Genomic DNA, 25,899 nt, shown 5'->3' with positions numbered 1-25,899 from the left:
TGAAAAGTGCCAAGTTTGGTTTGCTTGGAGCGTGTTAGTGACAAAAGCGTGGGGAGTTGCCCTTGGTCTCATGGAAGGCGGCCGGTTTCCGGCGGGGGAGGCTGGGACGGTTCAAAGTGCGGGCAAAGTTCCCGGAACCAAGCCCGAGGTCCGGGCGCTTGGCTGCATTACTCTGACCCCGTCCCCCCCATTACCTCACCTCACTTAGAGTCTGAGGCACTTCACGCCGGGGTCTCTGACGTTAGTCGGCATATTCCCAATCATACCGATTCGTAGGTATCCTGTACTTTCTTCTCGCTCTGCTCCTCCACCCCCACGTTCATCCACACGCCGATTCAAGAGCCTGGAGCGAGCCAAGGTACTTGAGGACCCAGCTCTGCCCGCCTATGCTTCGCCGAAGTTAACCTCTTTTGTGATTAATAGATCTAGATGTATGCAAGGAAGAAAGCTCTATAGCTACGCTGCGTCCGCGTTCCCCCGTCCGCGTCCATCCCCGTCCCAGCGTCAATGTCATGGTACAACTGAAGGGTACTGATATTACACAACTCAACGCCATCCATCTCCCGCTGAATGAACACTTTGAGTTCCGCCCCAACCCTACGAACTGCCGTTCGTCGCCCTCGGGATTGTCGTACATTGCTAACCGGCAATGAGGACCCAAAGTCTGTAAGGTAAGTCAGTTACGAATTCCGCAATCTTGAGGCGAAGCTGATGTAGAACGTACAGGAAGAAAATCATGAGTACACCAAACATTTTCTACCCATTTCTGTCAGTAAACGTAAACACGATGCGTCGCACTGAAGTGTCCATAAGCGGCGACGAGGAGGGGCACGACATACGGCAATGAGCCATCTGTTGCTGGAAACACGGCCCCAGTACTTGAGAAGTTCTGCGGACAAAAGAGTCAGATAACCGTTCGGACGCCTGTGTCACTATAGCACGGAGCCTGCGGAACTCACCTCTTTGCGCTCCTTGCACGTTGTCGACAACGTCTTCCGTGTTTGCGTCGATGCGCTGGATCATCTCGCTCTGCTCCGAAACCATCGTCGCTAGCTGACCAAAGATCTGTGTATCCTCCCGTCAGCCCATGCTATACCAGAATCGTGTCAAAACACAAAAACTCACAGATCCAAGCTCCGCAATAGTGGATTCGATGCTCTCAATAGCAGCACCTCTCTCCTGAATATATGTGTTTTGCGGTTGCGCCTCTTCCATCATAAGAAGCTGCTGATCTCCTGGCGGATTCAGCGACAGCAGATCTGCGCCTGGGGACGGCGTCCCCCGTTGGGGTGTTCCGTACAGCGGCGATGCTGATTGTTGGAGAGGTGGTTGCGTGTGCTGGGAAACGCTCGAAATGAACTGTAGACAAATATCCATATTAGCATACGTCCGCCTTTACGGAGACCAGGACTAGAGCGCACATTATCTGTCCTGGATCTTGAGGCCTGGATATTCTTGGTTCTCTCCTCTAGGACATCCTTGAAGTTGGCCGACACATCCGTCAGCTTGCCTTGCAGCATGAAAACGACATTCTTGTTGTGTTCTCCCTCTTGATCGGCCTTTGGATGTTGCTGTTTCGTTAGGACCTGCAAGCCTCCAATCTGCTGGTTGAGGGCGCTCAAATCTTGCTTGATGATGTATGTGAGCTCGTTGATCTCGACTGGCCGGTCGTCAAACAGGGTTCTGCGCCGCGCCACTGTGGGAAAGAGTTCTTGTCAGCGCCAGGCCGTGATTATTGCGGAACATCCCTAGGGATCCGAAAGCATACATGTTGCCAGCTTCTCCAACTTTGCCATTGTGCCCGAGATTCCTCTCCCGATTTGCGCCGCCTGGCGCGCAAAATCGGAGCGCCGGGGTCGCGAGTCGCCATCGCTGGCGGCTTTCTGGGAGTCGGTGAGGAGCGATCGTCGTTGAGCGCCGACCTTGCTGGAAGCCTGTCGACGTTGCGCTTGAGCGAGGACCGATTTGAACTCGGCGGTTCGGTCCTGTATCGATGCGACCGCCATCGTGGAATAGCGTGTGAGATGGGTCGACTTGGGGATCTAGACTGCGACTTTCTGGGGCGTGGCGGCCAGCGCTTTCGGGATCGTCGAGGGGTTCTTTGAGTGCGGGAAAGTTGTCGTCGAGCTGGGTTTGGCGATTGAGGTGGATAGTCAGGGATGGGAAATGAGCTGTGTCAAATTGACGGACGGACACGTTGGGGAGCGCGGCAGTGGCTGCGGCTGGCAAAGAACGGCTAATGTGGTACAATGCGCGCGAGCGTTGGGTATAGTTGGAAAGATGAAGTCGATTATGGTATCCGGATTCTGACGTTGTCGAGAGGGCGATAAAGTACTGAGGGATCTAAAAAGCCGAGCTGGATAGTTGTCAATTGAGGCAAACGAGCGTCGTGGCCGAGTTTCTCGTCCGGGGCGTCCAGGTCCAAGTCGAGATTCATTGGTGCAGCGCTGCAGTCACTGGACTGGTTCTGCGGGAGTGACGGGGCCAGGGTGTCCGGTACCTACCCAGGTACATTTCCCACGGAAAGCAACTTCAACCTGTCCTCCACCCATCCCTTCGGGAGCGCATTCCATCCCTGGGCCTGGACTGTGGCCGTTGCGCAAGCGCCAGCGCTGGGAGCTTGGGAGCCACCCGTTGATGAGTGTGGTGTGGCTCGTGGCCAGTTGCAGAATTGTGCATGCACCGCCACATCTAATTATGACAAGCCCCGTTACCTGCATACCACCCATACCTCCACACAGGTGCGCTGCGAGGTGAGCAAGGTACTTTGAAGCACGTCTTCTGATGTACCTCTGTATCTGCCTTGAGGAATCTTCGGGTCCGCCCGCGCTGCAGACTCCAGCCGACACCAGGCAGCCTGTACTCCGTACCGTACTTCGGGTACCTCGAGACATATGATGGAGATAGATGCGAATGAAGCAGAGAAGAAACATGTCTTGTAATGCCACTCAGGAAGTGCTCATTTGAATGCGTGATATGAAGAGTGCGAACATGGAATCTTGCTATCTTGATGTGCCCTTGACTTGTACCTTAAGTATGGTTATTCCGCATTCAAAACACGAGCTACCTACCTTATGGGTTCTCACTTACAGAAAGAGGGTGCACCTCACCAACTAACTGACTGCACTGCGCCGTTGAGACGACGCGAATGGGGACCGGCTGACTGTGTTCCACAGCATCTCTGTTGTATGGTACGGAGTATGGTATTCAAGTTTTTGAATCAATCACCTTCGAACCAAGCGCAACTGTAGTTGTTACACTCGCGTCACTCACTTTAGACTGAATCAAGGCCGCAATGACAAAACTTTGCCTCATGGTCTCCGAATCTCTTGCATACAAAACCTACTCTCTCACAAGGCATACAAGTCCATACGCACCCAAGCGGACAGCACTTTGAAGAACAAGAACTTCCAAGGCTCAAGCCACACCAACTTGACTAGGCGGCCGGTTACGAAACATCCCTGTTCTTCGTGATCCAGTCGGTGGCATCCTCGAGCTTCCATTGGAAAATACCCCCAGCTCGTTCCCCTCTTTTTCAGCACGTCCAACGGGTCTGTCCTCCAAGGGTGGCATTGGTGGTCAAAGTAGTTTCCCGCCTTTGCTTTGCTGATGATTGACATTCCAAAGCGACAGCGCTGGGATAGCCCGGCATGAAGTGTGCAGCCCAGCTGATGAGATGTTCCCGCACCGAGAAGGCAGAAACAAAAAAGTCCAGTGAGTTCACAGGCAAGAAGAGGGCGGCACCATACGCAGTATCGCGCAGGCTGGGGCTGGGTCGCGCTGCTACCTCATCAAAGGGTACGACAAAAGATACATCAGTCCAAGCCTTCCCCGCCACTACAGCACATGTACCTCCTGTCCTTGCGTAGCCCGCCCCAACCCTAGCCACGTCCCCCCCGACTTGCCAACTTCCCAAGCCCCCAAATTATCATCCCGTCTTCCTTTGGGTTCCCCGTCGCCCATCGCCCGTCTCCAGCGAGATTCGGGCCTTGTCAGACTGCCGACCTTCATCATTATCAGCCCAGTTCCTGTCTCTGTGCCGTGACAGAACGTGACGATTCCTTGGCCTTTTGGGACGCGTCTGTTTTCTTTCCAATTCCTGTCGTCGTTATCAACTTGGGAGCTCAACTTCGTGCTCTTTATCCCATCCGAAAGTCCGTTCTGAGTTGGAGCCAGCGTCGCAACGTCTCTGGCCAGCCCGCCTGATCCCATCGGGAACCAACCGCAACCCGCAACCCGCGCGCTTCGCGATACCCAGTTCCGAGTCATCGGTGAAGCTTGGAACGTCCTCAATCGTAGGCAGAGAAGCCGAGCAATGAAGCAGTAGACGGTTCCGAAACCATCACATAAACGAACGACGCTATGGACGGCTCGTCGTATAATTACGGCTTCAGAGCCCCTCATACCAACTCGCCTTTGTGAGTGATTCGAATTCTTCCAGCCGTCAGCTTCGCTTCAACGACCCTGTTCCCAGCATACCACAGCTCGGCCCTGCTCCTGTGTAGAATGGTACTGACCACATAATTCTACCTGTAGAAGCCCCGATACCCCGACGAGTGCCTCCTATAAGACCAACGTAAAGAGAACCAAGACCAAGAAATGGGTCGAGGCCAAGACTCAAAACTATGACGGCGATGACTGGGGAAACGACTTTGAAGACGAAGCCGATGATCCCGTTCCCGTGCCGCCACTGAAGCCCACGGGCTACCGCCAAGCCGGTCAGTCAACCAATACAGCTCTTCCGTCGCACCAGCCGCCAGCTCCGTCAGCTCCCCAACCGGCCGAGCCTGTGCCTTCAATGCGACCGGCGCAGCCGACGGTGAATGAAGCCAGACCGACCTCCAGCCATCGTCCCACTGCTGGACTTCCACCTCTGCAGATTCAGAACTCGGCGAAGCCTATGCCTCCCGTTGTACAGCAGCCTGTGGTCGACGACGTGAAGCCGCCTCCTACCGTGTCAGAGCCAGCGTCAATGGCTGCTGCTCCCGAAAGGGCTCCCCAAGAACCACTTGTGTCACCACCTCCGCCCGCCAGCGCTGGCCTGCCTTCACGGATGAGCCCAGCACCGGCTCCAGCGCCCGTTCCAGCACCGTTCGCTGGCCGCCCGGAATATCCCAGGGGCACTCCATCTCCGCCTGTAGGAAGCAGACGGACTTCACCGGCCCCGGCCCAAACTCAAGCCGCCCGCTTCCCTCCTCGCAAGAGCAGCATGGGGCAGCAAGACCGTGATCGCCAGGCTTCCGGTTCTCGGTCGAGCTCTACGCAGCGTCCGTGGATAGAGCAACGATCAGCGTCTCCTTCCAACGTCAAATCGCCTGGCACACCATCCAACACCACAGCAGCGCACTTTATCCGACCCTCGGATATCTATCGCCGGCTGGACGACAATAAAGAAAAGGAGGGTGGATCGACGGAGTCGGGAAGGCCGAGCATGGACAGTGCTACTGGCCCTAGGAGTGAATCGTCAGTGTCGGCTGCCAATCCGACAATTCCGGTAGTCGATGCTGGTGAGCAGCAGCCCATGCGCCGCAGTTTGGACAAAGGCGACGGGCTAGGCGTTGTCGATAATGCCACACGACAACCTATCCTGGCACCAGTCGCGGAGAGAAAGAGCGAGTACGGCTTCGATGGGCTTCTAGCACAACCTCAGGCCCATGGTGCAGACCGAGGCCGACTGAGTCCTCCAGGAGGCATGCAGGAGAGCAATTTGGGTGTGCCAGAGCCGCAGTTGCAGCGCCCGACTGCAGAAGAATCTGACCAGAACCGCCGCTACTCCACGAGCCCTCGACTGCCCGACCTGGCGCGCATGTCCCTTTTTGGAGACGACTTCTTCTCGAACCCAGACAAGTATGCTCACGAAGCGCCTCCGATGCCGAGTTTGCCATCCCAGATCCAGACGCAACCTTCCGAATCCGCTTCTACGGCAGAGAAAGCGCCAGCTGTGGATAAATCTCCCACTGCTGCGACGCCCGGTGATGTGACGTCTCCACTTCCCATCATCAGCACGACTCCGCAGCCAACCAACTCATCATTGCCTGCATCTCAACCAGTCAGCAGGGAAAGGTCGCGTTCACCATCCCAAACACCGCCAGCCTTGGAGGAATCCAGCAGATCTCGCCTGCCTTCGCAAACCACTCGACCGTCTATTCCTGGAGGCTGGGTCACCGAAACACGCTCCATCGCCGATTCTCAGACTACTTCCGCTGTAGCGACGCCCGCTGCTACCGCCGATCGGAAGCCCATTCTCAGCGTGGATCCCGGCGAAGTTTCCCCCATCACTGACAACGAAGACGACAAGTTTGGCAACGGCGGGGTAGCTACCGTGAAGGATACACTATCCATACCCGTTTCCATCCCCGAAGCTTCGGAACGGGCCGCTCAAATGGAGAGTCGTGTTGACCAGGATGCCGACCTGGAGACTTCGGCTCCTCTGAACCCTCGCGAATCAGGCAGCTCATCATTGGACTTTGCGGCGCCAGAGAGGCTGCAGCGCGAATCCACCATGAGCACCATTGCCGACCCATCCCCTGTCAAGGAGAGCGATAAGTTGAGAGAAGAGATTATGCGCAGCCTCAGTCCCGTCCGCCCTACAAGTCACGAACTGAACAACTTCAATAACCACCAGTCGCTGAGTCCGGCCGTCGACAATAGCGGCACTCGTGAGAGTGCCTATCTCGACAGTGTCTACGACGACTATTGGACTGCAAGCGACGACAAGCCCGATGTGCCCAGCTTGCCATCACAGCAGCCAGAGCAAAAGAGGGCGCTTACCCCCAACAAAGACATCTCTGACGTTCCTCCTTTGAGCCCTCGCAAAGACGCCATGGACAAGCCTCCTGCACTTGGTCGACGGTTCTCCTGGGAAGCAGGAGGAGAGCAGGTTACGCCAAAGGCCTCTGACTCTCAGAAGGACCCCCTCGCCGAGCCTCACCCCCAACCTGGTGATGCGGGCGAAGGCAACGTGCCTCCTAAACAAGGCGATCATGAGCTGCAGGCTGCACAATCAGAGGTGGCCAGCGACTCCGAACGTACGCCGCTCGCTACTGGGTTGGACGATGGACATATTAGCGTGCCGCAAGACGCGGGCGCGATGTCTCATCAAGTGTCGCAGGTTAGTTCGGCGCCGAGAGATCGCATGGACTCCGAAGTGATCGAACCGCCGTCACCCGTGTCAGTCACGGCCGATAAAAACACTACGTCGGCTGCACCCACCCGCCGACTGTCGCTCGCGGAAGAAAAGTCAATGGCTCGGGTCTCATCAAACCCCGTCTCACCCAGCCCACCGCCCGGCGATCATCCTGCTCTGGCCCAGGTTCAACCCGAGCCTGAGCCGGAGCCAGAGTCGTCCGAGGCTGGCCAGGCACCTGCATCTCCAGCGGCTCCTCAACGCCAATCGACGCAGCCTGTCAAGATCACAACGTTCAAAGAGATCATGGACCTTTCCAATGCGAAAGACAGGATTCAAAAGTACAATGAGACGCGCTCACAATTCGCGTCGATGGACTCGGGTCTGAACAACTGGCTGGAAAACTTAAAGGCTCAGCATCCTGAGCACGCCAACGCAACTGCATCGTTTGGAGTTGGCGCTCCTGGTCCTGGTCAATCGCAGTCATCGCCAACAACTTCTCAGCCGGCTTCTCAGCAGCCTTACTACCAGCAGTACCTCAACGCAAGCAACCCTAATCTCGCGGCGGGAGCTTCGGGTCGGCCTCCTGCGGGAAGTGCGCCCACTGGTTCGTCTCATTCGCCTTCAAGTGATTTTAAGCATTCGAGCGGTCAAGTTGGGGCGAAGGGCAAGGGACTATTGCTTGCGGCTGGCAAGGCGGGTAAAGGTCTATTGAGCAAGGGAAAGAACAAACTCCGTGGCACTGGGGACAAGGTATTTCTTTAAACATTCCTCTCAACTGGGATCATCACATCACACAGGGCATGCATTCTTTCTAGTTTGGTTGTTGGGAGGGATCGACGGTCTGATCTGTCCCGAGCAACCCCGTTTTCCCATCGGTTTTTTTCTCTCTTCACTTTTCTTCCTCACTTTCCCCCCTTGGTAATCACTTATGAGTTATGTGTCTCCCTTTCTGGCCAGAATGACGGGACTGTATGATTAAGGAATGCTACGAAACTTTTTTCTATTACTGCACCATCATGTAACCCCTGTGGTGATCTCGGACACTCTAAAGTCCAACATGGCATCTTATATGGTGAATCATCTCTAATTGTGTGTTCTCCGACAGAGCGACTCATCTCCCCCGCCGGCTCAGCCCAAGACTAGAGCCGAGCGACGTACTTCATGGGGCATAAGCCTCGGATCGCGTTCGTCACCTCGTGCCGACAGCTACGGCCATGCCCACTCACGGTCGCACTCGGGATCCGTGTCAGGCCCAACTCCACAGACCATCCCGGAACACCCGGCATCTCCGACTCCACCACCTCAACTACCCCAGACCTCACGTACATCCCCATTTGATACCTTGACTCAGGGTAGTGATGATCAAGCTTCGGCCTGGGCCCCACCGCGGCCCCATACGCCGCCCCAGCAGTCTGCCGGGCCTCCCGGAGACAGTGATTCGGAGCCGGTGTCCCCCGTCTCGGACACACACTCCATATCAACGACGCCCCGGTTCCAAGCTAAGGACACGCCCGGCGACGACTATTCCGCGGGAGGTGACCTCCAGGTTCCTAGACCCATCAGCAAGACCCAGCCGTCATGGGACCCCTTCACGGGCACACCCTTGGTGGAAGAGGAGGGGTTCGAGATGGGACAGTCCACGGATCCGAGCCCTCCTGCGTCTCATGCAGGTCAAGGTCAGGGTCAAGCTCCTCCTCCTCCTCCTTCTCAAGCCACACACACTATCGCCGCTGTAAGACCACGTGCAAACACGGCTGATGACCCGTATGACGACTGGGTCGTTGTGTCGCCGCAGTCGCCTCCTTCTGGTCAGATCCACGTGGTATCTCCTCAGTCACCGCCACAGGCGCTGCGTTCGTTCGAGCCTACCGAATCGAGCAGAGAAGTTGATGAGGATGATCATGATTTGACTCATGGTTCTAGTTCAACGGGTCTTTTTATTGTGCAGCCGAGTCATCAGTTGCAGCCGGTTCAACAGCAGTCGGTCCAGCAGCAGCCGATACAGCAGCCGCAACAGCAACAACAGACCATAAACCATCTGCCATCACAGCAGACTTCTCCCCAGCGCCAATCTTCCTTTGTTGGCCTCCCGCCCATCAGGCGAAGTTCTACATTCGGCATCAATCTGACCAAGCGGGCGAAGAAACGCTTTCCCTTGGACGAAGACGATGATAACAATTTCGTTTCCTCTCCGGTCACCACGACAAATGACCAACATGGCAACGATGGCGGCTCTTCATCCCGATTCCATCAAGGGGAACCTAGCTGGTCTGCACAGTCTGCGCAACCCATGCGCGTCGACACTGGGCCATCGCGCTTCCGCAAAGACAGCAACATGTCACACAACGTCCTTTCGGCAACATCAACGCAGGCGGCCACGCTAGCGACCGAGAGCAGTGGGATGACTGGGCAGGATCTAAGAATCGACGACGAAAAGAGACCTCTTGGGCCGGGAGTAGCAATGAAGGGCGCCGGCCGTGTACCAGGACCCATTGACACAAGAGCAGCGATGGAACAGAATGAGGGTCGAACGAGCGGTCCACCCTTTGGCCCTGGTTTGCCTCCTCACCAAGGGATAATGTCCCCAACTTTCGGAGGCAACCCGATCCATCACCTCCCTCCACAAGGCCCATGGAAGCTCGAGGAGTCGCATTTGTCTGAGCCACTGGCAACCAGCAGAAACCGGCAGTCAGGAGGATCTCTGTCACCTCACCAGCAAACCTCCTTCGGGATCGATAAAGAGACTGGTGTGCCTTCGACGGCGGCCCAACGACCCGAGACGCAGTTGCCGCCTAGGCAGAAGTTCTCTGAAGTGCCTCCATCATCAGCACAGCGTTATCCTGGCTTATTCACCCCGCAAGCAGGATTTCAGAACCCCAGCTCACCCACAGGGCCACGAGGCTCGGAAGACCTCGGTCAGCATTTCTACAACCGCGATTCTGCCTCGCTGTACAGGACACAGACGGGTGACTCCGAAGTCAGCGGCTTCGACCCCTCAGTAGATGAGGAGCGTGGGCGCAGGCGAAGCTCTGGCTTCTTCAAAGAAATCGGAGGTCGCATCTCGCGTCACACCTCGCGGGAACGGCCAGCGTCCAAGGCCGAGAGTGGAGCGCCAAGCTACATGGCCGGTCCAGACGTGCGAGGAGATGCCGTGTCCGAGGCGAGTGTTGCCACAGGAGAGCTTCAAGACCGCCAGAGACGACGTTCAAGCTTTTTCCTCAATTTACGGGGTTCCAAACCTTCCGATGTTGGAGGCCCCCAGGGTCGCGATGGTGGTGAAGTGATCACGCCGTCGCCAAAGGCGAGTCCGAACCCGGGGGGTCCGTCCCAGGTCCAGCCACCACCGGGAGGGCCTGCGGAGAGAAAACGGTCGTTCTTCGGTCCAGGTGCTGATCAATCCGCCAATCTCCCAATGCCCAACCTGTCTCGTTCGTCAACGTCCACTGCTGGATATGAAGTAGCAGGCGGAGCAATGGGCCCTCCCAAGAAGAGGTTCTCTGGCTTTACGAGCAAGGTGTTCCCTCGTAGTTCGAGTCAGCAGGATTTACAGGTGCCACAGAAACCTAGCACATCTCATTCTTCTACAACTTCGACCATGTTTGGTCGTCCGCCAAGCACGCAAGGAAGTCAACCTGGCAAACCTAGCCCCCTAGCCGCGCAGGGGAGAGAGAGGAGCAACACCACTGGTACAAATCAACTTTTCGCACAGGAAACCCTGGTGAATAAGCCACTAGGTAACGTCGAAAATGACGAGCGAGGCAGGAGAAGCTCAGCAGGCGGGTTTCTCTCTGGACTCTTTGGCAAACGCGCTGCCAATAGGACAATCGAGGCGCAGCATGGACTCCCTCAAGCACAAGACCAGAACGCAAGTGTCCCGGCACAGTTCAGAGTGCAGCAGCATCCCGGTCAACAGGCAGCGCCGTCAAACCTCGAGCCAAGGCGCGAGGATGAAGGTCAGCCACCGATGCGAAGTCCGCCTCAGGGGTTCGGTTCGCAGCAACAGCAAGAGTCACCTCGCTTCCAAGGCTTTTCTATGCACCCGGGAGCTGGCGCACGCCTTCGGTCTCAGCCTCAGCCTCAGTCCCAGCCCCAGGGACCTGAACTGCATCAAAGAAAGTCCAATGGGTCTTTCCTACCCTCTCCTCAACCGTCGCAGCAATTTGATACAGTGACAGATCAACAGAGAAGAAGTTCCGCTGTGGAAGAAGCGCGAGCACGACCGGTGTCTGACTTGCAGAGCGAACGCCGTGAAGCTCCTATCGCGGCTGGCCGCGAAGCCCCGCACGATGAATTTGTCTCACGGAGAAAGTCCAGTCAGATGTTGAGTATGGAGTCGAATCCTTCGCAATCCATTGATACTCCGGCGCCCCCATCACAGAGAGAGCAACCATTGCCGGGACGTCGCCATCTCACTGAGCAGAGACAGCCTTCTCTATCATTTCTGCAGGCAGAGGAGCAACTCTCGCGCCCTGAGCAGTCAGAAGACCAGACTGAAACCCACTGGGTTCCTCCCGGATTCTCGGCCGAGCCAACGCCGGAGCCATCAATCAGACACAGCTACGGACGTGAGAACTCGCCGGGGCCCCAGACACCGCCTCTGGGCCAGGGGCAAGGCGCCAATCACCAACAGGCTCTCGGTGTCCAGAAGTCTGGCCACGCCAGGCGAATCTCGGAGCAATCTGCGTCGTTGCTGTCTCCCTCCTCCAACTTCAGGGCACAATCTCCCAATGGGGTGGTTGGCCAGTCCGATACCTCGCAACAGTCCTCGATATCGAACTCGCCCAAACCGGCGGCTGTGACTCAGATGCCGGCTCCGAGGTCACCTGTGGTCTCTGAAAGCAGAGTGCCTCCGCCCGAGTCGTCTCAGGGGCGTTCACAGCCTGGTAGACCTGCCAACATGCAGCAACCTGATGGAATGGGTCAGCAAATGCCAGGACTCGCTTCTCCAGGACGTCCTCAGCAGCAGCAGCAGCAGCAGCAGCAGTATTCTCAGCACTCTCAGCAGCCTCAGCAGCCTCTCCAACCTCAACCTCAACCTCAACAGCAACAGCAACAGCAACAGCACCCACATCAATCTCAGCATCAGCACCAGAGCTTTGATCATGAAAACAGACCTCCAGCTCAATTCTCTCAAGCATTTCCCCCACCGAATCAACGTTCTTCGCTCCCTTTCCCCCAAAGCCACGGCATGCAGTCTGGAGGTCAAGACTCCGGTGTTGATGGTCAACAGAACCCAGTGTCCAAGTGGTTCAAGAATAGGACATCAACGCAACCACAGCCTCGGCCTAACCCAGGTCCCCCGAAAGAGTCGACAACTAAGTCTATTTTCAATGCGTTTAAGCGATCATCCAAGCAGCCAGAACCTCGGCCACAACAACAGATACATCCAAGCCAGGTTCAACAGTCGCAGCCGCAGCCGCAGCCGCAGCAGTCTCACAAGAGCCAGGGCCAGCAAAGGATGCCGCCAGCCATTCCGTTGTCACAGAGAAGTCATCTGCCACAACAAGGACCTCATCACATGTACCAAGAACAGCGCCCATCCATGGGTTCCTTTGAGCAAGGGCCTCCCCCTCAACGCGACATGGCTGGCAGAACCCCCGAAGCGATGCAGCAGAATAATGGAAGATTCTCAAGCCAACAGGACGTACCTTTCGAACCTGTCATGACTCGGGCAATTCCGAACGGTCCTGAGCCAAGTGGAAGCGTACGCTCCAACCCTCAACCTTTCGTTGAACCTCAGTACGACCAAGTCCCTATTCCACAAGGATATGCTGCCGTTCACGGTGAAGGAGGCGTAGCGCCATCCCCCTACGCCCTCTCACGTACCTCACCACCGGTTCAGTATCCTGCCTACCATTCACCGCAGGTGCCACAATGGGGTCAGCCTCCTGTTGCCCAGAGACATCCGTCCGAAATATCAATGTACAGCCACCCCAGCCCTCCCATACAGCAAGGACAGCAGCTGCTTCACAGCCACCCACAAGGAGGTGCATGGCCCGAGGGCGACCGGCGCGTGAGCATGGCCTCGCACCAGTCCAACATCTCACATGCCAGCCATAGCACGCAGGCGGCCCATGCCGGTCCGCAGGGTGACGTGCCAATTCCCAATCAGCAACATCAGCCACAACAAGACCCGAGAGGCATACGGTTAGTGAACCAAAATGACAGCCGTATCGCGGGTCCGGACCCGCAGTTTGGTCAGCAAACCATGCCGCCAGCGCAAGAGCCTCAACAGCAACGATACTCCCTTGTTGATGCGGCGGCTCTAGCCGCAGCATCTCCCCAGATACAGCATAGTAATAGTAGAGAGGCTCAGGGAGAGCAACAGACCAACTCTGCTGCAGGGCAAACGTATGCCAACAGTGTGGCCCGAACCGCAAAGGAGAACAAGCCTTCATCTCCCCATCCTCAGGAGCACACTCAGCAGACGCAAGGCCTTGCAATCGATGATGGTAGTATGATGGGGAACAACTCTCGTAGCATTTCCGACGGCAAGCAAGGGCCGGCGCAGAACATCATATCGTCTGAACCGCCCGCGCCCGCGCCAGCGCCAGCGCCCACGGCACCTCGCCTCAGCGTCAACGTGCAGCAAGCAAACCAAGAACCCAAGGACAACAATGACCTCTACGAATCCACACCACGTCTGCCCTCCAATCCTTCCCAGTCGACGGTAGCACAGCCCATAGTTGCCTCAAACACGGGCCACAGCATGGTCAGCGACAGCTCTGCCGACGAAGCGCCCAGAAACGCCAGCCACGCCAATGGCAGCGCTGGCGGCGGCGCCGCCGCCGCCTCGACTACCCTAGCGAGGGGCAAGAGCACGCGAGCCGAGCTGGAGGATACGGAAGACGAACGTCAGAGGACCATGCGGCGCGAGGCCCAGGAGGAGAAGATCCTGGTCGACCCGTACGAAGAGCTGTCGTCAGGAGGGGTCAAGTATAGGAAGGAAGAGGAGCCGGCGGATGTGCCCCAGATGAGCGCGACGAGTTACCCCGGCCAGGAGTGGAATCCCTACGGAGCTGGCGGGTACGAAGATTGGGATTGAGTTTTCGAGTTTTGAGCTTGAAAAGTATCCCAGCGAGACCGTTTTTGCGCTCTATTACACATGGTACATGGTATACAACTAATTGCTATTTTTCCGAGCGATGGTGCAGGGCGTTGGACGGACTTTTCTCATTCTATTTTACTTGGATTCACATTTTACAATACCCAGTGCGAACAATTGCGGCAAACAGCGTACTACGTATAATTCTCTGTAATATTGTAAAAGAACAATACACCCTTCCCAATTCTGTATAAATTTGCAACCTGTTCCACGCAAATCAAACCCGTCAACATGGTCCAATCTCACACGCCCCAACATTCCCGTGATACATCTCCCGTGATCCACCTTCCTTAGTTCTTAATCGCCACATCATAATTCGGCGGCAGGGACCGCCTATTCCCCGCCTGCTCACCGCTCCAGTATGGCGGCGCCTCCGTGACGCCAGAAGTATACCTAGGGGGCAACGTCGCGTTCGAAGACGACCTCCTCACATCATCACCACCACCACCGCTCCGCACGGACTCCCTCCACCGCGAAAACGGACCAGACATGAACGACACCCTCTTTGAATTACCCTCTGGAGCCGGGGTAGGCGCGGAAGCAGGGGGAGTAGGCGTGCTCTTCTCCACGTCCTTGACGTTCATCTGAACGGCGCCCTTTTCCGGGTCTCTAATCGCTGGGTCGTTGCGAGGAGCGGCTGGAGGATCTCGGAAGGGGTCTTGGGGGACGTTGTCTTGTGGGATGGCGCGCCATCTGCCAAAGGGGGGACCGCCGCCGCCGCCGCCGCCTCCTGATGCCCAGGGAGGACGGAAGGGTGGGCCTCCTGGGCCGGGGCCGAAGTGGCGGGGGCCACCGCAGCCTCGGGGACCTCCTCCGAGGGCGCGTTGTTCGAGCCAGGCTTGGCGGGCTGCGCGGCGTCTTCGGCAGCACATTTCGAGATTTCTTTCTAAGGAAGAATAGAAGTTGTAATTGGCGATAGACAGTTGTTGATTTGTAGTAGTGTGGTGAGATGGATGGTGTTTGCTGTTGCTGCAAGGTTTGGGGTTGAGGTCTGCCAAATTTGATTTGAAGACTGTGTTTCTAGTGTAGTTGTACAAAGAGAATGAAGCCGGGAGTCAAGCTTGATATAGACCTGTCAATGCCTCACTGTTTTCAAGGGGGGGTTCAAGATCGGGGTCGGGGTCTGGGTGGCAATACAGGATGATGTGAGCAATGACGAAGGGGTGCGAAGACATGGCCAGCTGAACATGGCAGCCAGCGAATACATAACATAGTATGGCAGTGTAGAATCGGGGGTCCGACGGGAGAAATATCAGATGAAGGCGTCGCGGCTCGATGCGAGAAGTATGTGTGGCTGATCAAAGCTCCCATGAGATGTTTCTGCGACACGCGTTGTCGGATAGACTTTGACCCCGCGCTCCCCCATTCGTCTGACATCAGCGAGATGATGACGGAGGCTCTCGCACCTCATGTCTCTCTTATCTGCTATGAATTAAGCCGTCTCCTTTTACACATAATTCTTCTCTAATGTCTCTAATCTGATTAATAGCAAGGGACGTACGTACGTGGTGGACGGTCAGAGTGTATGTGGCGGGCGTCCTAGGGTTCTTCCGTCCTTGCTCGCACTCGCATCCGCCTAGTAGTCGAATCCAGAGTCCCGATGGGGGGGTATGGTTTACTGGGGCACTTGCTGCCGTCGAGGTGTAGAAGTCGGGGAATGTTCCTCCGCAATTGGTGGCGGACGGAAGTGGGGGGCGTAGCAAGGCCGCGCCGGAATGCCCTCCGCTTCACCGGATGATTTCAAATTGTTCATGATTAGACTCACTCAATTGATATACGAAGCTCATCTCGCCTTTCTCTCTAGTTATCCATAGAGATATCTAAAGATGTACGAGTTCAACCTTCCCAGAACTATTCCATCTGCGTATTGCATTGCGCGAAACCGCCTCCAGCCAAACGTGCCTCGGCCCTCTCCGAAAGAAACAACCAAAAGTGGCAGTCTTTCCTAGCAGAACCCAACATGAAAAATTTCCAGTTCATCAGTCGAAAATATCAAATTAGAAAGGAGAAAATCTATGTGGCCCATCTGATAACCATGCCCGACCCCGACCCTCAAAACACCAGCCACAATCACCGGCTCGACCAGCTCAAATCCCACTCGCCATCGTTGCCCAACTCCGTAACACTCATCCCATCTTCTGCATGAATTCCGCAGAGCATCAGCCTCAAAACTGTACACAGCTCATCGCCACAGGTAGCCTTGTTGCTGTCTATTTGCCACATTCGAGCACAAACTGCTCCCTTCTCGTGGCGCACTTGAGTTGGGAAGAATAAGTGGCGGTGCTACTCACCTTAGTCTCTTGATCCCCTTTGGTGAATGACAGAACAAATAGAACCAGAAAACTTTAGATCAACCACCTTGGCCCAAAGAGCTTGAGAGCTCGAAGCAGGGCAAATAGCGAGGGTTGAGTCTGTATATTCTTGTGCACGAATGGGAGCAGCTCACGCCTGGTTCAAAACGACTTCATGTTAGGGAAGACTTTATCCTGTTTTCTAGGTCTACCTGTCAACTCAATCTCTATGCTAGGAGCCAGCCACTTTCTTGCTTTTATAAGTGTGTATCCATGTACTGCGGCTCATCCAGAGGCCACACAAATATGTGCACGTTTCAAGATGTAAGCAACGGCCGGGACGGCCGGCCTGTCCTCCACATATTAGTGCCATTACAAAGATAAGGGGTTTCTTCTTCTGCTTCTTCAAATGAGCATTCCCGCTAACGCCCAGTAATCGTTTCTCATAAAAGTTCGTAAAGGTCAAACATGTTGACCGTCTATGCAATACGATTTCACAACAAGGAAACCATTATCGACATGGCTTCGAAATGGAGGCACTTGTGGTGTCAAGGTCTGATGCAGTATGGTTGTGGAACGCATTTTGGTTCTGATGTTCGTAATGGTAGCTCAAGACTTTTGGTGTTTTTCCTCAACAGGAGAGACATTCTCCCCCCTTACTTCATGCTCGTCCTTTTCGTGGATGGGGGAAATAGCGGTATCAGTGTGTTTGGTGCTGGTCTCAGGCTCGGCCATGCTCCCGGGTGTCATTACACTCTCCTCTGGAAGCTCCTCGGTGGGAGTCATGAGACGGCGTAATTCGTTGTTCGTCATTGACACGGATCTTGCAGGCGCCGGTGAGTTGTTGGCGGAGCGTCCGAGGTCGGGTTGCGATCCAGAGTGTGACACTTTGCGCTGATGACCGAAGCTGCTACGGTGTGCGAGCGATGATCCGGGCCTATCCGCATTATTGTTGGCATCCCATTCAGCAAAATCAGCTGAACTCCATGAGGTGCGGTGTGGTCTGGCGCGGCGCGGCAAGCTACCAACAGAGTAGCGCGAGCTGACACTATCTGTTCGTGTTCGTCGGGTGGTGGTAGTACCTGGCGCAAATTGTACCACTGAAGCATTAGCTGGCCGAATGATATCTCCAACCTGGTCCTCCTCGTCGTCATCCTCAATCTTGCGAGTCCGGCGAACGCTGTTGACCGAGAAATATGGCTGCGGTGGCTCCCGAGGCTCTTCGGTCTTCGACTCTGGTTTCGGTGGCGGCGGAAGGTCGGTAGCTCTAGCCTGGATATGCTCATAGTACTTGATGCGAATTCCATCCAGCACTTCGGGGAACTGTTCGCGATTTCGGTAAAGCGACATCCATGATGATATGACGCCTAGGACAATAAGAATCAAAACGGCAACAACAAGAAATCCTTGGACAACAATGATGATAATGCCGAAAACCGTCGAGAGGATGCGGCCAATGGCGAATGCCGGTAAGAAGGCAATAGAAAATCCTGCAGTGACAATCTTGGTGATGCCCAGCATCCAGATTGCCAAGGAAGTGTTTCTCTGGCCTTCGAAGGGGTTCAGTTTGACAAAGACGATGAAAGCGATAATCTCAAAGACGAATAATCCATAAACCTGGGCAAGGGGGCTTCGTGCTCCGCCACCAATAAAGCAGGCCCGAATGAACTGGTAGCTTAGCCAGCAGGCGAAGAACCACCATCTGGTCCGGCGATAACGAGCCGACAGCCAACCAAAACGCTTGATGTAAACCTCGTCTTGGTGGACCGTTGTCCGGTTTGGGTCGTCGTCAATGAATCGGATCTTGAAGAACGGCATGGAACCGTATCGTTTGGCGGTGGTTTCCTTCTCGCCAATTTCGCTGGCACGCGTTGTTGCAACCGCTGGTATTGAGCCAAAGAGTTTGCCCTGTTCGAACATGATCGTATCGGGGCCCATTTCATACTTGCCGAGGCGGAGACGGAAGAAACATGCGTAAGCTACAAGGCCGCCAACGCCAATGAGCAAGATAATGAAGATAATCGCCGCGATGGCTGTCGGGCCAGCCGGTGCGCGAATATTGAACTGGAACAGCGCCAGGGTCATCAGGGAGGAGAACGAAACGAGTAACGTGCGCAGGACTCCAACTGCCAGATATCCGCCCAGGTGATTGCGGAAGTACAAGAAGCGATCCTGCTTGATCAGCTTTGTCCGAGCAAGCAAGTCGAGCATGAACTTGAACGCAACGATGGAGACGGCGACTAGTCCGATGGCCACCAACCACCAGATAAGACCAAGTGTGAAGGCATCGGCGGCCGGAATGCCGAGGGCAGAAAGGTCTCCGGCGAACCCAATCCACTTGCCTGGCGTAGGCATGCCCGGAGCGACGGGGCCTCCCGCCCAGTAGTATTCGTATGGATTGCTCGTGTTGTAAGCCCTAGTCGCTCGCTGCACGAGAGTCGGAACGGACGCTCCATCGCTAGACGTCGCGAAAGTGTCGAGCGAGCGGCCATAGATTTGCTGGACGAGGCCACCCCCGGTGTTGATAACGGTCGACCCTGCACCGCCTACCTGGCTGGCATTACCAGTCACGCCGGCGAAACCGTCGATCGAGTTGATTACCTTCTCGCTGTATATCATGCCAGCGGCCCATCCGAAGTTGCTCCACCAGGCGGGCAGGACGCTAGGCCAGTCGACGGACAAGGCACCCGAGAAGAAAACGGTCTGATAAGTCTCGAAGATGACTAGGACTGACAGAGAATGGGCATAGTGGGTCCTGATATGAGGCATGCTAACACCATACATGGCGGTTGCTGCAGAAGCCAGTATAGCGGCGAGCGTGAACACGCCCAGTATCGACGAAATAGCGGCTGGGTGGGAGAAGCTGTTGCCGTTCCGCATGACGGCTTGGAAACATCCTATCTGCGTCTGACTCGAGTTTGCAAAGATCTGGATGCGCGCAGAACCTTCGAAATCGGGAATATCGAGGGCGATGGAAGGAATGCCGTCGATCTGAGCAGGCGTGAGTCTGAACTCTGCAAATGCAGTGATGGGCTTGCTGGCGTTCAGAGGGCACAGACTGCGGGAAGTTAGCAGACCGTCTTGAGAGGCGTAGGGGCTAGAACGCACCTAGCGATGTTGGCCATGCAGGGGTTAAAGTTCATCTCGAATCTCGTCTCGCCATCTGCCTCAAGTCAGCATACCCCATCTCTGCGTACAGGTTCGTCCCAAGTTCTGAATGCAGCTTACAAGCTTCGACGTTGATATGCACTGCAGTATGTGATTAGTACATGGGTTGCAGTTCAGATTTGGTTCAACCTACTCATCAATGATTCGTTCCTAATATTGGTGGTCCCGTCCAAATGGAACTGGACGGTCATGTTGTCGGCATAGTAGGCGGCATCGAATTTCGTAATGTTGAACAAACTTTGTCCTCCCAGACAGTCGCCAAAATCGCCCGTAAACAGTCCAGGATTGCGATTGACCGCGAGCTGCTTGCTGTTGCCATCTTTATCTGAGCCGGTGATGTAGACAGTTTCCGTAGCTGCCAAGACCGAAGCAAAGAAACTGAACAGGATGATCAAGGTCGCGGCGAGCGAGGTCGAGCCTCCGAATCGGGCCATCGTGGGCGGTTGGCGCAAAGGAGCGACCGGGCGATTCGGGAACTCCTGGGCTGGTATGCCCGAAGAATGCTGATGGGTGTGCACACGAAGACGGCGAATGCGGGTTATGTCGTAGCTGGAGCGGTGATGTCTGGAAGAAATCGAACCAAGTGCTGCGAAGCAATGGCAAAAGACATGTAGGTATTCAATCGTGTCGCATGCCTTGGCTGGGTCGAAGTTTGGAGGTGGCTCGGAGGACACGGAAGATCGTAAGTGGGCTTCCCGAAGCAGCGGAAAGTGCCTTGATGAATGGTGGAGAGCTCAGGGTCCTGTCCGAGACGAGATGGAGGTGTTTGGGGTGCCTCGACTAGGATGTTAAGCGACTAGTACGTTTCTGCGTGAGGTCGAAGCAATACTCTGCTGGGGCAACGGCACAAAGGGTACGGAGTAATGGAGCCGAGTTGTCGTGAAGATTGCTGGAGAAATTGTTGTTGTTGGAATATCGATCGTGTTTTGACGGCGCGCGTGGAAAAGCCTCAGGAGAACAGCGGCAAGGTAGAGGCGAGAAAGGTCCGTAGTGGCGGGAGGCAGGTGCAAGATAATGGTCGACTTGCAGGGGTTTTGTCTTTGATATTCAAGATTGTCCCCAAATCGGCGCAGAACCGACGGCAAGGATGAGCGGACCGGCAGGGCGCTGGTGTGATTCTGGATTTGGGGTGTGATTCAGCCAAACAGGGAAGCCAGACTCCAGTAAGCCGCAGACTGCACTACTTGTATCCGCAGTGGTGAATCGGGCCAGACAGCGGACACTTGCAGACGGCGGTTGCTCGAGCCGGGTCGATTAAGAACAAGGCGAAGGCGGGATCAGGTCAGGGTCCAGAACCCGGATACGAATACAGTCTGGGGAAGAAGCTGACGAGTGAGCTGAGAGAGGCAGGAGGAGTATCTGTAGGAACAGAGGGGAGGAGAGAGCCTGGAGAAGAGAGGCACAGGTAGGCCGCAGACATGGGTGAATGAATGGACGAGAGTGGATGATGAGAAAGGACGAGGAAGGGATATCTCGTATTCATATGATGATTCTACAGCGGTACGGTGTGTGTGCGTGGGCGGGCGGTAACAGAGGTACCTACCTACCTTACCCACCTAACCACACACACCTCTCAGTCACTTAGCATTTAGTGTAGGAATACCTACCTTGACAAGATGTCTGGTTTGGAATGCCCTTTCCTGGGCCCTGGCCTGGAACCGGCAAACCGTCGACGGACAAGGGCAGATGGAGCGCGAGTGGGTGGTGGACTGGTGGTGCACACTGGTGTTTTTTTTGGCCGTTTTCCTTTGCAGCTCGACCTGCCCGAAACTGGTCGAAACCGGGATACGGGGGCAGGGGTAATGGTGCCGGGATCATGGATGGCATCAGCACGCACGGCGCTGCTTAGCGGTACGAACACCTGCTCTGGGAGTCTGGTCGCTCTAGCCACTGGTATTGGTTACGGAGTATTGCGAACGATTGGAACCTGTGAGGCATTCCAAGCCATTCATCTCAAGCCAAGGCAACATGACTGAAAAACGTGTGCGAGTAAAACGAACCCGAAAAGACGATGGCGGCAGCATCCGGACCTAGTTTGCTGCAGCACTCGGGCAGAAAAACAAGGTTGATAGCACAATTCCCAATGACACATGTCACTCTCCGCACAAACAACAACCACGTACGGAGTAGGTAGGCAACCTACCTAAGGTATGTACCAATTTCTACCAGGCAGCTCCATGTTACCTACCTCCCTCACTACACTATGGATACACGTATTGTGGCGATAACCACTGACGTCGAATTCACTGGACCAGGTCACTCAGTGCGAAAATACCTACAATTTCCATCCACCAGCTCAGCTTCATCGGAAGTCAGGCATGCATAGCGGGTGCATTAGGTACCGGAGCATGATAATCAGGCGATGATACCTGGTGCAACCCTCACATTCAGGCACCGTCGTTGAGAAACAATTCTTGGAAAGTCGGTATGTTCCCTGTGGAAAAGCCTCCTCGGATCTGGCGGGCCGCTAAGATAATCGACCTAACGCAATCTTTGATGATTCGTACCATGCTATAGCCGTATTTGCTCTAGCAGATATGTGTCCATCTTAACCTTACCTAAGGTAAGGTAGGGAAAAGCAGCTTGCTGTTCTGGGCAGAGCGGTACGTACTGGACCGCTCTAGAATGGAAGTAACAGCTCTGACCAGGCCGTTGGCCCATGCTTCGGCGCCGCCGCGATCTTCTTTCGCTTCCATCCTTCAGCTATCAATCATCGAAAGACCGAGTCGCAACCGGACTCTTCTCTTTCTCCGTATTTCTGCTATAGCTTAGGCTCCTGCGTAAATCTCGTTTGATTGTCAATATACCGATTCCTCATTCCGACTCAGAACCTCTGCTCAATTGTCAGCCAATTTCGACAAAATGCACCCATCGTTGACTTGGGCATGTTAGAATCACTCCGTCCACTCCGTCACTCACATGTTTGTATTTGTACACAAATTGTTCGACTTGGTCTGAAACCAGCCACCCGAATCGCGAGCTGTTCAACCGTCGCTGATCCGGAGCGCTACCGGTCTTATCGCAGCTTGCGGCGTACCAAAGCCTCGGCGTCCAAGACAATCCAAACCCGTCTTTGCCGCGTTAGTCCGGAGTGTCAGGCACACCACGGATAAACGTGCGCATCAGCGCGCCATCTTTGGCATTTTTCAAAGTTACCCGCTCCATTGCCAACGAATATCCGTTCCGAGTACTGTTCAAGAGCAAGACATCAAGAACTACTGGGCGGGAGCAGCGTCCCCCGAATCCCCAACAGTTGCCTTCGCCATTCGAGAAACAAGACTCCATCGTGCTCCACCACGGTGGGAAACCCATTCCACTCGACGTCCATCCCCAGCCACCCGGGAAGCTTGCCAACGATGCCCAGCACCCGATCCCGCCAATCCAAGCCTTTTCTCTTCCAAACGAGCCGGGATATCCTATTCCCCTGCTGCCAAACGTTTTTAAGCTAACACTCACCGCAGATCTGCGTGTCCATCTCCCGACCACTGGTCTGCAACTCAACTCCATCTCCCTCGTGCTGCATCACGATTGGTCAGGAGCACTTCTGCCACGAGGTCTGGCTACATTCTGAAGCGTCTAGGAGGTGCGAACCTTCGGGGCGGCTTGCCCTAGAGCCGCCTAGAGCCCAGACGGTACGCTGCGTCGATACGGCTCCAAGGAATGAACAGGTCAAGCCAATTTACCGTTCTTGCCACGAATTCCTTCGATCGAAAAGAAGTTGACATCGAGATTCACAGTCGAGAAATGCTAGTACCGGCTGAGTTCTCGGTCGCCAAGACCCCTGCTTAGCAACACACCATTTGCCTAGCGGTGGTTTTAAGACACAGGCATGTCGAATTCGCGAAGAGACGGCGCGGAACTATGACTTCATCACTTTGCAACAACACACATACCATACAAAGGAAATGGGCATTCGCTTAACCAGCTCTCGAATCTGGTTGAAGAGTATCTGAACGAGTATCGATTCTCAAATTCGGTCGAGTCATCCAACGTTCATTCTTTTATGCTAGGCCGTTGTGTCTCTTTTCGAATTGTAGGAAGAGGCTGGAGCATGGGTTTTCGTCGTTCCCACAATTGCTAGCTCGAGCCCAGATGACCGCTAGGCGACTTGTGAATCCTAGCGAGCAGAACATGTTGTTCAGGAACTACAATGCTGCATTGCATCTATTACCAGCATGGCTAAGGCCGGTTGGGTCCAACAGCCTTATCAATATCATTCAAGCGGCACCAGGCAGAGCCACAAGCTCGCCCAGTTGCCTACATGCTCTGCTTCACCTTATTCCAATAACAGGAACCCTCTCACAAACGAAGGAGAGCAACCCCTCACCATAGTTGACTAACTGCAAAATAGGTCTCTGCGAGTTTTTACTTGTGGAGCAGTAGATGAGTTGAATATTGATATTGAGCTTCATCGCAAGGCGGGATGCGTTCCCAAACCACCAGAAGCATACGAACCCAGACACCGTTGAACTTTTTTGAACTACAATAGCCGACTGTCTTGAGAAGGGACTGCGCCGCTCGTTTTCGAGAACATCGCAAAGCCTATATGTGTGTGCCGGGTACCAGTTCGCTCAGTCTGAACATATATTTAGTCGTCGAAACATGCCATTACTACCGCCAGAGAAGCCTCGACAATACTATCGGACTACGTATGAACGCTCCAGTAAAGGGTGATGAGGTTCTCGTCTCTGGAAAACGGAAAGATCATTCTCAGCATGTGAAATCTCCAACCAGAGCACTTGGACCTGGAGGCGTGCTGACAGTGTATCCGAAGTTGTTGGCGATCGCATGAGCGAAAGAATCCTCTTTGCGCGGTGTGTTGAAACTTGTCAAAAGACACCTTCACTTACGAGTCTTCTGTCCGTTTGAAAGGCTTGCAATTGTGCAGTTCAAGCTTGGAAGGTTTTCATGACTAAACACAGAGGAATAGAAAACGGCACGAGTCTGTATTCAGACAGTTGCACCCGACAACCAAACATCCAATCAGACAACTCCAACGAAAACCAAAATTGTGGAGAGAAACGCGAGGTTTTACTAACAGAAATTCCCCCATAGAGGGACAACATGAACACTACATCCTTACGAATCTAGCCTCTATCGTGCCTCTGGCGTCATAGGATATCCGAATTTTCACTTCTCGATGATCTACGTTCAGTATTGTGGAATTGAGTAGGCGAAACTCCAAGGAGACAAGATTCCGCGAAGAAGGATATCCACAATAGCGGACAGCCAATGAAGTTCCGAAGCCATAGATTTTCAGGAACTTAGTCTCGGGAACTTGGCTGGTGGTGGAGAATGGCGGCCAAGGAGTGGACACGGAATGTCATCAATGTCCACGGCATAGAAAAAAGAACTGGAGCATGGGATCTCGGTGTGTCAAGCGACATCGGGCTAACCCCGCAGCCGGCAGCCGGGGGCCGGCGACCGACAACCGCGCAACCGATCGACGCGGGCGTCGGGGCTACCCCACCACCCTCACCGAGCTGACCGATTGCACTTCGTAGGAAAGAGATCGAAACCGCCCAAGTCGAGACACGAGATTCTTGGACGAGATCTACAAGCTTTCAGATAAGCTGCTGTCAAAAGCCTATCCAAAGGATCGGGTCCACGTTAAACTGGTCAGCATAATGTTCTGTAACACGTGCAATGACCTCTGGTCTGGAACGACCTGTGCCAGGAAACACACTGGGAGTTCTGCAAAGAATGGCATGTCGCCATCGCGACAATCTGAAAGGCGCGCAAGAGGCTATCACAGCCTTTTGGAATATAGACTCGACATATCTGGTGAGTCTTGGACCTTAATAGGGCGCCAAGAGTGGCCAAGGGCGGAAGGCGCTTGGTATTCTCAGCCCTTCTGTTGGCGAACCCTTCAAGGTGAGGTTACAGGTGTCTAGCCTAAGCCAAGAGGCTGGGCGCCAGCACGCCAGATGAGGCAGGAATTGCAACTTTGACAACGTTTCTGCAGCTTATACTGCAACTTCTGGCACGAAATTGTCTTGCAATGGCGCGTTGTCGGGAGTCGGGACGAGGGTAGAGCGTGGCGCAGGGTCCCTGATGAATGATATCGGGGGTTATCAAGCCACATTTGGCGGGGTATTTTGTATTGGCAATCTTCGTTGCGCCATACCAGCGACCAGGACCCTTGATGAAGAAGTTGTTGCGCTGATATCGCTGGTTTCTACGCTGTTTCAAGGAGCCTCTGCTTT

At 54.8% G+C, this 25,899-nt stretch overlaps 4 protein-coding genes across 4 annotated transcripts; 1 reads left to right on the top strand and 3 right to left on the bottom strand.

Moving 5' to 3' along the window:
- Nucleotides 1–639: 639 nt before the first annotated feature.
- On the bottom strand, nt 640–2,006 carry sed5 (Integral membrane protein SED5; the record flags this gene model as incomplete). The annotated part of the gene is made up of 7 exons (XM_053198669.1): nt 640–664; nt 725–756; nt 840–889; nt 960–1,065; nt 1,126–1,359; nt 1,422–1,696; nt 1,769–2,006. The coding sequence occupies 7 exons, from the start codon at nt 2,004–2,006 to the stop codon at nt 640–642; spliced, it is 960 nt and encodes a 319-aa protein (XP_053043887.1).
- Nucleotides 2,007–4,362: 2,356 nt separating this feature from the next.
- Nucleotides 4,363–14,174, top strand: N0V96_005681 (uncharacterized protein; the record flags this gene model as incomplete). Its single annotated transcript, XM_053198670.2, has 5 exons — nt 4,363–4,418; nt 4,537–7,879; nt 8,235–10,449; nt 10,949–11,082; nt 11,367–14,174. The coding sequence occupies 5 exons, from the start codon at nt 4,363–4,365 to the stop codon at nt 14,172–14,174; spliced, it is 8,556 nt and encodes a 2,851-aa protein (XP_053043888.2).
- Nucleotides 14,175–14,524: 350 nt separating this feature from the next.
- On the bottom strand, nt 14,525–15,446 carry N0V96_005680 (uncharacterized protein; the record flags this gene model as incomplete). The annotated part of the gene is made up of 2 exons (XM_065757470.1): nt 14,525–15,081; nt 15,440–15,446. The coding sequence occupies 2 exons, from the start codon at nt 15,444–15,446 to the stop codon at nt 14,525–14,527; spliced, it is 564 nt and encodes a 187-aa protein (XP_065613813.1).
- A 1,688-nt stretch (nt 15,447–17,134) lies between these two features.
- On the bottom strand, nt 17,135–20,127 carry N0V96_005679 (uncharacterized protein; the record flags this gene model as incomplete). The annotated part of the gene is made up of 4 exons (XM_065757469.1): nt 17,135–19,583; nt 19,634–19,688; nt 19,754–19,774; nt 19,827–20,127. The coding sequence occupies 4 exons, from the start codon at nt 20,125–20,127 to the stop codon at nt 17,135–17,137; spliced, it is 2,826 nt and encodes a 941-aa protein (XP_065613812.1).
- Between the last annotated feature and the right edge of the window lie 5,772 nt (nt 20,128–25,899).

Source organism: Colletotrichum fioriniae, assembly GCF_027942845.1.
Source record: "Colletotrichum fioriniae strain IMI 355084 chromosome Unknown scaffold_6, whole genome shotgun sequence".
In the NCBI taxonomy this organism is placed as follows: domain Eukaryota; kingdom Fungi; phylum Ascomycota; class Sordariomycetes; order Glomerellales; family Glomerellaceae; genus Colletotrichum; species Colletotrichum fioriniae.
Note: the sequence above shows the minus strand (reverse complement) of the source record. Positions and strands in the feature narration are given on the sequence as shown.